General features: G+C 34.6%; 1 protein-coding gene across 1 annotated transcript in view; it reads left to right on the top strand.

The window, feature by feature from the left end:
- The window catches only part of ITFG1 (integrin alpha FG-GAP repeat containing 1), a 236,301-nt gene that overhangs the window by 72,247 nt on the left and 151,971 nt on the right, over positions 1-12,083 (top strand). Inside the window, exon 8 of the mRNA XM_082676237.1 lies at positions 3,345-3,426. Within this exon, the coding sequence (XP_082532363.1) occupies positions 3,345-3,426 (82 nt within the window). The remainder of the gene's footprint in view (positions 1-3,344; positions 3,427-12,083) is intronic.

Raw genomic sequence — 12,083 nt, 5'->3', positions numbered from 1 at the left:
TTTAATAGTAAATATTAAAACCTGCAGGCCAAAGCATAGGTGGTCCTCCATGTAAAGATACTTGTTACAACATAGCACCTGTGGCTGGAATTCAAGCAAAAAATGGCAAATCCCTTGTCAATGGCAGTGTGTTAGCTGCTTCAATGGTGGGTAGCAGAAATAATAGTATTAATACTAGCGTTCCTACTACCAATTATAATGTTAACTACATACATATTTGTGCATATGCTGAGCTAATAAGCACTTTATATGGATTATTTTACTAATCCTCACAAAAACCTTGTAAAAATTCATTTTAGAGATAAGTAAACAGATGCTTACATTAGAACTAACTTGTTCAGACCTCAAAGCTAGGAAACAGTGGAGCTGGGAGTTGAACTAGGAAATCTGTCTCTAAAATTTGGACCCTTAAGTCATTGCACAGTCATTCCAGAAACCAAGTAGGTGGAAGAAAAGGTAAAAGACATAGTTATAATTGTAGCAGTGGGTTGGCCCAATTTTGGATTGCAGGACTACAATGAAGGCAAGTAAGAACAGCATGGTAATGAATGGGACAGAATGGAGTGGTCTCAAATAGCAGCTCATGAAAAAAGTACTTGCAGCTCAGAAGCACAGGACTGACATTATATAAAAATACCTTAAAAGTGCCTGATAACTTTACATTTTGCAGAACTCTTCCTAAAGTTTCATTCCATTGATCCTCTCTAGAACCCTGCAAGTACACAGTACATTTATCCCCTTCGAACAGTTGAAGAACAGAGACCCAGAGCAGTAAGTGGCTGTTCCAAAGTGATACAACTTAGCAATGAAAGGTCTAGAACCACGTCATCTAACTACATGTCTACTTCCCTTTCTACCAGACTGTTCTACTCTCTCAGTTTAAAAGAGTATTGATCACGTTTGTCTTTCCTACATTAAATAGGTACAAAGCAGCTTCATCTTTGAAAATAAGTGTAGGCATGCATCACTTTAAAATATGTCATCTAATAAGAGTAATAACATAGTGATGATTAAGTTTATTGAATCATTTTAATCAAATACTAAATATGTACATGACACTGAAATTAAGTCCTATAGGTTTGTACTGCCAAATGGAGTAAAGAATAAGCAATGATAATGATGGAAAGATAAATTCAATAAAGTGTTATCTTTTCCCCCAATTATGTCATATATATAATGTATTCTGCACGCTCTCACTGTAGCAAGAATATATGATTCTCTTTTTCTTACAGTTAGAAGAGGGTTTTGTTCTTCTTATACTGAGATTCATGGTGAATGTGGCATCTTAGAAATGGGAGGCTGTCACCTGGGGAGTATTCAGTGTTTCTTGGTGGAGGTGCATCATGAAGTTATACAGGCATACCTGTTTTATTGTGCTGCACTTTATTACACTTCACAGATAGTGCTTTTTTTTTTTTTCTTACAAATTGAAGGTTTGTGGCGGCCCTGTGTCAAGCAAGTATATCAGCACCATTTTTCCAGCAGTATTTGGTCACTTCTTGTTTTCTGTGTCACTTTTTGTAATTCTGACAATATTTCAAACTTTTTCCATAGTATTATATTTATTATGGTGATCTGTGATTATTGATCTTTGATGTTACTATTGCAAAAAGATTACAACCTGCTGAAGGCTTAGGATGACAGCACTTTTTTTCAGCAATAAAGTATTTTTTAATTAAGGTATGCCCATTTTTTTAGGCATAATGCTTTTGCACACTTGATAGACTACAGTATAGTATAAAAATAACTTTTATATGCACTGGGAAACCAGAATATTCCTGTGACTTGCTTTATTGCAATACTCACTTTATTGTGGTGTTCTGGACTGCAATATCTCTAAAGTATGCCTGTATCTGGAAACATTTCTAAATATATTTTATTGAGTTTAACAGTACTTCACTGGGGTAATTCATTCACTTGAGTCATTTAATAGGTTGATGTTCAGCTTTATGTTAGATGAGGCTGATGTATTTTAAGAGAGATTTTTCCATTCATTCAAGAATAATTATGTCCACTTTGTACCTGATGCTGTAATCTTTCTAGAATGCAAATTCACTTGACACTTGTCAGAAATTTGGCAATTTTGATGCATCTCTAGTGTAATTTCAGGTACTAAGTAAGACTGGAGGGGAATCCTAAGTTTTAAGACAAGTAAATAAGATTTCCGTAGAAAAATCATTCAAAAATATATCAGATACTTTAATAATGGTAGGTAGGAGAAACATGTTTCTGCATGTGGATGATGGTGTATTAAAATGGTTGGAAAACTGCCTGTCACAAGGCAAATTTTACTTATTCATGTTTCTCAAGCATGTAGTCTTCATGCTTTCAGTGTAGCAATGCATTTCTCTGTAAATGTTAGAAATAATTTCTTAAGAAACTAACTTGCAGATATGCAGTATCCTTAGAGGAACAAAGAAGAAAAATGTTTTAAAATTGTTTAATATTTTAAAATATATAGGTATCCTATATAAAGTATGTAGGAATCAGGGTCAGTATATCGAATAGTGAATAGAGAAATCAGTGATAAGAAGAGAGCTCTAAAGCTGAGAGCTCAAAACCCAAATGCAGAGTTTTGGGGTTTTTTTCTTGTGTAGTAATCTAAAATTATAGAAAAGAAAGGCAGTAATTTAAAGAAATGTATATTATTTTTGTAAGCCAGACATTCCATTTTGGTAAGAGTAACTGAAACAAATGATCTCTAATGGGTTCTCCTTTTTTGTTTAGCTTATCCACCTCTGGTTAGTACATGGCAGCTGTTGTACTCCTTTGCTCCCTTTCTGATTGATACATAAACTTGGGTTGATAATGAATGGGCCATTTAAGGATGAGTGTAATTCTCATTTCATTTGAATATTTGTTCCTAATTAACCCCCAACAGAATCATCTTCCTTGAAATCTGTAAAACATAGTGTCTTTCCTACTTATACCACTTATATGTTACCTTCAGAAATTCTGTTTTCCTGACTTATATTTTATCTCCCAACTGGACTGTAAGCTCTTTGAAGGTAGGAACTATGTTTTGGGCTTCTTTATATTCCCCAAACCTTCCACAGTACTTGAAAGTAGAAGACACTCATTCTGTCTGAAATTATGATGATGATTTAGTAAAACATACCATACCTGAATTGACAGCAAGGAAAGCACTCCAAATGCACATCTTCAACTCACAGCAGTTTCTTTCATTTTATGAGAAAAGTGGAACAGAAAATTGGGATAATTTTTTGCAGTACAACAAAAGTCTTAAATTATTTATTTTTCTGCTTTAGTTAAAATGCTTTGTTTCACATTTGACAAATGAATGGATTATGATGGTCTAATCCAAAACTTTCTGCCTTTAACAGGATGGAAATTTCTCTCTCAGTACTGTATTTGAAAAACCTCAAAATATGATGGTAGTTGGACAGTCAGCATTTGCCGACTTTGGTAAGATTGTTTTTGTCTTTGAAAGTCTCCCCGTCTCTCTGACCTAGTCATATTAATTCCCCATATCTAAAAGTAACTTTAGTGTCTTCAGAGCTATTACTGATTTAAAAGATGCCTGTCCTAGTATTATACATGGCATGTGGTCAATTCTTTAATACAATAAGGAGCAATTTATGACGTGTGTTTAAATTATAGTTTGAATTTAAGGGACTCCTGTTTGCAGGAGTAACATGCAAAAACAAGGATGTCTACTGAGGCTCTTCTAGAGAATACCAAATAGTAATTATCATGACATTTTTATGTATATCCACACTGTAGAACAAAAATATTGAAGAAATTAACCTGATCTCTTCAAACTACTTGAATATTAAAAAACATTTTTGTTTATATCTTAATTCCAAAGAGTAGCATCTGTTATGAATCTGTTTTCCAAAAGATTCTACACAATAAATCAAGTTCAGAACTTCCAAAGCATATATGGCTCTTTCATCATTTGTCAGGGTTATTATTATTAAAAGGATTTTGGTGTCAGATGGAAAAGTGATCTAGATGACCACTACCTGAGTCCAAAGTTCGCTCCCATCCTGCTTTTCCTTCATTCTACCAACAAACATCTCAGCCCTGTTCCTCAAAATGCAGGTGACATATTACCACCTCCAGAGGCCTCAGTTTCTTCATTTGTAAAATGAGGATGATGATTATAACCATCTCACAAGGCTATTGTGAATAACACAATGTGAGTAAAGCACAGCGTCAGGCACAGAGTAAGTGCACAGGAAATTATTGTATAATCTCAGTCTTTTCACTGGACTTGTTTGGTCTTGTTGTTGCTGCTTTTTGCTCTGCTGACTAAATCAACTCATTGTTCAGTGTCATAGAGACGTGTCCCATGACAACTAAAGCAGGAGGTTTGATAGTGTTATTTGATGAAAATTTCAACATGAATCTCTGTTGTACTGTATTTTAGTTTTATTACATTGAATATTACTTTGATTTTGAGCAAATTTCTGGGGCCTGATTTATAGTCTTTAATGCAAATAGTCAAGTGTTAGGATACATGAATTTTTCTTTTAATTTGCTTATGGACTTGATTAGCTGGATTAATGACAAATCCCTTTGCAAGTCTCTCTCTAGGGAAAGAAGTATATATGCAGTATATAATTCTCAGGAGACTCACAGACCTCCCTTAACCCCTGGTTAGGATCCTCCAAATTGAAGATATTTGTTTTATTATTGTGTGTTTTGTATGATGAAGTGCTTTGCTTGTAACAAAGTTATTAGTAGCTTTACTTAAAGATTTTTTTTAATTGTGCTAACCATACACATAGACATTTAATTTACATGTTTGTATTTTTTCAATGTGCAGAATATAGGATATAGTCAATTAAACATAACTATTTCTCCCCTATTTTTAATAACTTTAGGTGAGTATATCAGTAAACTTTTTTAATAGATCAGTAAATTTTAAAGAAATAGCCCACACTGTCTTTTTAAAACTTGATGTATTTTTAGCTGGGTATTATCAAAAAACAAGACTGCTTATGAGTCCAAACAGATGGCATTGAATAAGGTTATGAATATTAATATATAAAAATATGCATTTTCCTATACATTTGAATATGTCTGTAAATTGCATCCTGCCCTCCATCCACCACCCCTCCCACTCCTTTTGAACCAAGGCAAGGGAAGTGACTGACAGCCAGGAAGTCAGAGTGATATCAGAAATTCACCATTTGTTTGGTTAAGAAAAAGTACATGCTTGAAGCACATGCATGAATAAATGATATAGCTCACAGGAAGACTCCTGTACCAAAAAGGAATGTTTAAATGGCTCCCAGCTCACCTGCGTTGTCTAGGAACAGAAGTTTTTTACCTATGATGAAGTTTTTAGTTTCTAACGTAAAATATTTTTTAAAAGATATCAAAAAACCTACTCTTAAAGAAGGCTGTGCTGGTATAGTGAAAGGGAGGTAGGATGGTTTGAAATCAAACAAATCAGGAACTTCTAGCTAATAAAACAAGGAAATAATTATTCAGACTTATGATAACATTATTTATTCCCTTTATAAGACAAACAAATACTTTCCCAGAAATCACCTAAATAAAACTCTATGAAATGTTACACAGCCAATAAAATGGGAGTTATGAAGATTCTGTTAGGAGAAAAAAGCAGAACAGTATGTTGTACAGTATGATCATTAAAAAAAAATAAGACTAGAGCAAAATATATCAAAATGATGATAATGGTTGCGTTAAAGTCGGAAAATAGGTTATCTTATTACCTGTTTTCCAAATTTTCTGCTATGTGGTTAGATTAATTTAGTAATGAAAAAGTAAAATATAGAAGGATAATAGTCAACTATGGCAAGAAAGAAACCAAAGTATGTACTTAAAGTGTTTAGATATTTCTGTCGTATTACCTCTGAGTTCATATATAATTTATCCTATCCTCTGAGTTGCATGAACAACCTTCAGAAAAGGTCATGTACTTACACACAGTCTTTAACTCCTACAGCTTTGTAGATACAGTAGTAGTCCCTAGGTATCCACAGGGGATTGGTTCTAGGACCACCCCACCATCACCAGTTCCCACCAGCTACTGCCAGATACCCAAATCCGAGGATATTCAAGTCCCTTATAGTGTAGAAAATTACATGGTACAGTCAGCCCTCCATTTCTGTGGCTTCTACAGTTGATTGAATGGATGCAGAACCCATGGATATGTAGGGCCAACTGTACCTTTTTAAATTAACTTCAGAAAGTAAAACAAAATCTTCTGGTCTGATGGGATATGCAGAAGGTAATGCTTCTGGGACATGGAATAGGAAGTCAGGGGGAGTTTATTAGAATCTCTGAGATACCTGAGATTTTCATATCAAAAGAGAGGTGGATTTCAGAAGATGTGGTTCATATATACAATGGAATATTACTCAGCCATAAAAAGGAACAAAATTGGGTCATTTGTTGAGATGGATGGACCAGAGTCTGTCATACAGAGTGAAGTAAGTCAGAAAGAGAAAAAAAATATTAACACATGTAGGTGGAATCTAGAAAAATGGTACAGATGAACCTATTTGCAGGGCAGGAATAGAGACACAGACGTAGGGAACGTACCTGTAGACACAGGGGTGGGATGAATGGGGAAATTGGGATTGACGTATATGCACTGCCGTGTGCGAAATAGATAGCTAGTGAGAACCTGCTGTATAGCGCAGGGAGCTCAGCTTGGTGCTCTGTGGTGACCTAGATGGAATGGGATGGGGAGTGGTGGGAGGGAGGTCCAAGAGTGAGGGGATATATGTATACATATAGCTGATTTACTTCATCATACAGCAGAAACTAACACAACATTGTAAAGTAACTATACCCTAATTAAAAAAAAAAAAAAAGACAGGGTAGATTTAAACAGTTTTGAAATACTCGATCTCCTAAGGATGGAAACCAATCAGGAGACAGGTCGGGCATGAGGTGGTGTGAGCATGAGCTAACTACGTCAATAATTGGAGGGACAGTTGGGAGAAACTTTGCAAAGAAATAATCAGTAAATGTACTGGTTGGTTTGACAATAGAAGGATTAAAAAAAAAAAAAAAAACAACTTGCCTCTGAATAACTAGAAGAATCATTCTTTTCTCTACCATTTTTCATATCTACCATTTTTCATAGAGATAGGTAATCAGGAGAGAAAACTGGTTTGGATATTAAGATACTTTAGAGTCATTACTTTAACAATGCTAGTAAGACAACAAGCTGGAACATTTATGAAACATAAGTTTAGTAATAAAACCAAAGCAAGTTTGAAAGTCCTTCAAGAGCTAAGAGATCAAGAACTGAATGAGCCCTCCAAGAAGGAGAGTGTGAATAGAGTTTGACACGAATAAGGAGGGAGAAAAAAAGAGTGCTAAAATGTGGTCAGAAAATATTGATGATATTAAAATGTGATGTACAAGGATGACCACGAAAAGGCCTTTGGATTTACAGTTTAGCAGGGCACTAGTGGCCCAAAAAGGTGTCATTTACAGAGCTCTTTAGCATTTCCTGAGCCTTAGAAATCAGCTAATAAGTAGTAGCTGCTGTTGGTTATTAGCTGGGCCCTGGCCTCACACTTGGGAGATCTGCAACCCATAAATGCCTCTAATACTTAAACAGTCATCTTCTAGAAAACATGTTGTGCCTTACCCTATTATATCACTCTTTTAAACTGTATGTTAAAGTTGAGTGTTTTTCTAGGTAGGCTTAGAATATCAAGATGTTTAGAATTTCAGCAAATAAGGTAGTATCTGTTAAACTACATAGGACATAAAGTCAGGCTTCCCTGGTGGTGCAGTGGTTGAGAGTCCACCTGCCCATGCAGGGGACACAGGTTCGTGCCCCGGTCCGGGAAGATCCCACATGCCGCGGAGCGGCTGGGCCCGTGAACCATGGCCACTGAGCCTGCGCGTCCGGAACCTGTGCTCCACAACGGGAGAGGCCACAACAGTGAGAGGCCCGCGTACTGCAAAAAACAAAATAAAAGTCAAGAAAAATAAGGTACATTTTTTTCTATCAAAAAAAGTTATATACAACCACACTTAGAGAAAACATTAATTTTGTATGCAATGCCAGATGTAATAGAAATCAATAAAAAGCTGCAAAACTGAAGGGAGAACACAAACTTTAACAGAACGTCAGCATTTTCTATAGATTGAATCATATTTTAAATCTCATAAAATACATAAATTTATATATCCCAATCTAAATCTTGTTTATCAGATCATCATAAAGAGATCACACTTTATTCTTCAAGTGAAGAAAGAATACTGGCATGTTGGTGAAACCTGGGAATTGTAAATTAGGCCTAAATAATCCTATAAGTGATAAAGGAGTTAATGAAAATAGGAAACTTTGTCATCCGTGAAAGTTACTAACATATCGGAAAGTATTGAACCCCATAAATAGTATCACTTATGATTGAAACCAAATCTTATTCAGTTGAGTATCCCAATGGCCTAGTACAGTAGATAATAAATGACGTTTAAAGGGAGAAAAACCCCACAAGCAAGTTATTTTATGAAGTTTTTATGCTGCTTGATAAAAATTCAGATTAAAATTCCAAATTAACTGTGGTACAGCTGAAATAGTTCAAAATAACAGCAGTTTTCCTTCCTCTTGTTTTACAGTTGGGTATATTCAGTAACAATTTGATGAATTAAAATTGCTTCTTGTTAGTTTTGATCTGGAAATAAAAGAAAATCACGTGAGCCATGTATGGAAATTTAAAACTTATATTTAGCCTAAATGCTAATTGGTAATTAAATGTTCATATTCTCTTCTATTGTTTTTTTTTTAATTTTTATTGGAGTATAGTTGATTTAAAATGTTGTGTTAGATTCAGGTATACAGAAAAGTGAATCAGTTTTACATATACATATATCCACTCTTTTTCTAGATTCTTTTCCCATATAGGCCATTACAGAGTATTGGGTACAGTTCCTTGTGCTGTACAGTAGGTTCTTATTAGTTATCTATTTATATAGAGTAGTGTGTATATGTCAATCCCAATCTCCCAATTTATCCTTCCCCCCTTATCTGCTAACCATAAGTTTGTTTTCTACATGTGTGACTCTACTTCTGTTTCGTAAATAAGTTCATTTGTACTGTTTTTTTAGATTACACATATAAGTGATATCACATGATATTTGTCTTTCTGTGTCTGTCGTACTTCACTCAGTATGACAATCTCTAGGTCCATCCATGTTGCTACAAATGGCATTATTTCCTCCCTTTTTTATGGCTGAGTAGTATTCCATTTTATATATGTACCACATCTTCTTTATCCATTCCTCTGTCGACGGACATTTAGGTTCCATGTCTTGGCTATTGTAAACAGTGCTGCAGTGAACATTGGGGTGCATGTCCTTTTGGACCATGTTTTTCTCCAGATATATACCAGGAGTAGGATTGCAGGGTCATATGGTAGCTCTATTTTTAGTTTTTTAAGGAACCTCCATACTGTTCTCCATAGTGGCTGTACGAATTTACATTCCCACCAACACCGTAGGAGGGTTCCCTTTTCTCCACACCCTCTCCATCATTTATTATTTGTAAATTTTTTAATGATTGCCATTCTGACAGTGTGAGGTGATACTTCACTGTAGTTTTGATTTGAATTTCTCTAATAATTAGTGATGTTGACCATCTTTTCATGTGCTTTTTGGCCATCTGTATGTCTTCTTTGGAGAAATGTCTATTTAGATCTTTTGCCCATTTTTTGATTGGATTGTTTGTTTCCTTGATATTGAGCTGCATGAGCTTTTTGTATATTTTGGAGATTAATCTCTTTTTGGTTGCTTTGTTTGCAAATATTTTCTCTCATTCTGAGGGTTATCTTTTTGTTTTGTTTATGGTTTCCTTTGCTGTGGAAAAAGAAATTAGATCCATTTTTTAATTTTTAATTAGATCCATTTTTTTATTTTTGTTTTTATTTTTAATTAGATTCATTTTTTATTTTTTTAATTAGATCCATGTTTTAATTTTTGTTTTTATTTTCATTACTCTAGGAGGTGGATCAATAGAGACCTTGCTGCGATTTATGTCAAAGAGTGTTCTGCCTATGTTTTCCTTTAAAAGTTTCATAGTGTCTGGCCTTACATTTAGGTCTTTAATCCATTTTGAGTTTATTTTTGTGTATGGTGTAAGGGAGTATTCTAATTTCATTTTTTTACATGTAGGTGTCCAGATTTCCCGACACCACTTATTGAAGAGACTGTCTTTTCTCCATTGTATATTCTTGCCTCTTTTGTCATAGATTAGGTGACCATAGGTGCGTGGGTTTATATCTGGGGTTTCTATCCTGCTCCATTGATCTATATTTCTGTTTTTGTGCCAGTACCACACTGTTTTGATGACTGTAGCTTTATAGTATATAATCTGAAGTCGGGGAGCCTGATTCCTCCAGCTCCATTTTTCTTTCTCAAGATTGCTGTGACTGTTTGGTGTCTTTTGTGTTTCCATACAAATTGTAAAAATTTTTGTTCCAATTCTGTGAAAAGTGATATTGGTAACTTGATAGGCATTGCATTGAATCTGTAGATTGCTTTGGGTAGTACAGTCATTTTCACAATATTCAATCCTCCAATCCAAGAACATGGTATATCTCTCCATCTGTTTGTGTCATCTTTTACTTCTTTCATTGGTACCTTATAGTTTTCTGAGTACAGGTCTTTTGCCTCCTAAGTAGGTTTATTCCTAGGTACTTTATTCTTTTTAATGCGATGGTAAATGGGATTGATTCCTTAATTTCTCTTTCTGATCTTTTGTTGTTAGTCTATAGGAATGCAACATATTTCTGTGTATTAATTTTATATCCTGCAACTTTACCAGATTCATTAATTAGCTCTAGCAGTTTTCTGGTAGCATCTTTAGGATTCTCTGTGCATATTATCATCTCATCTGCCAACAGTGACAGTTTTACTTCTTCTTTTCCAATTTGTATTCCTTTTATTTCTTTTTCTTCTCTGATTGCCATGGCTAGGACTTCCAAAATTATGTTGAATAATAGTGGTTAGAGTGGACATTCTTGTCTTCTTCCTGACCTTAGAGGAAGTGCTTTCAGTTTTTCACCATTGAGAATGATGTTTGCTGTTGATTTGTCATATATGGCGTTTATTATGTTGAGGTAGGTTCCCTCTGTGCCCACTTTCTGGAGAGGTTTTATTATAAATGGGTATTGAATTTTGTCAAAAGCTTTTTCATTATCTATTGAGATGATCATATGGTTCTTATTGTTTAATTTGTTAACATGGTGTATCATATTGATTGATTTGTGTATATTGAGGAATGCTTGCATCCCTGGGATAAAATCCCACTTTATCATGGTGTATGATCCTTTTAATATGTTGTTGGATTCTGTTTGCTAGTATATCCTTGAGGATATTTGTGTCTGTGTACATCAGTGATATTGGTCTGTAATTTTCTTTTTTTGTTATATCTTTTTCTGGTTTTGGTATCATGGTGATTGTGGATTCGTAGAATGAGCTTGGGAGTATTCCTTCTTCTGCAATTTTCTGGAAGAGTTTGAGAAGTATAGGTGTTAACTCTTCTCTGAATGTTTGATAGAATTCATCTGTGAAGCCACCTAGTCCTGGACTTTTGTTTGTTAGAAGATTTTTAATTGCAGTTTCAATTTCAGTACTTCTGATTGGTCTGTTTATATTTTCTATTTCTTCCTGGTTCAGTCTTGGACGGTTATACCTTTTAAGAATTTGTCCATTTCTTGGAGGTTGTCCATTTTATTTGCATACAGTTGCTTGTAGTAGTCTCTTATGATCCTTTGTATTTCTGTGATGTCAATTGTTTTTTCTCCTTTTTCATTTCTGATTTTATTGACTTGAATTCTCTCCCTTTTTTTCTTGATGAGTCTGGCTAAAGGTTTATCAATTTTGTTTCTCTTCTCAAAGAACCAGCTTTTAGTTTCATTGATTTTTGCTCTTGTTTTCTTCATTTCTATTTCTTTTATTTCTGCTCTGATTTTTATGGTTTCTTTCCATCTACTAACTTTGGGTTTGTTTTGTTCTCCTTTCTCTAGTTCCTTTAGGTGTAAGCTTAGGTTGTTTATTTGAGATTTTTCTTGTTTCTTGAGGCAAGATTATATTGCTTTAAACTTCGCTATTATAACTGC

Source organism: Grampus griseus (genome assembly GCF_964374135.1).
Source record: "Grampus griseus genome assembly, chromosome: 19".
Lineage (NCBI taxonomy): Eukaryota > Metazoa > Chordata > Mammalia > Artiodactyla > Delphinidae > Grampus > Grampus griseus.
This window is presented reverse-complemented; position numbering and strand designations above follow the sequence as displayed.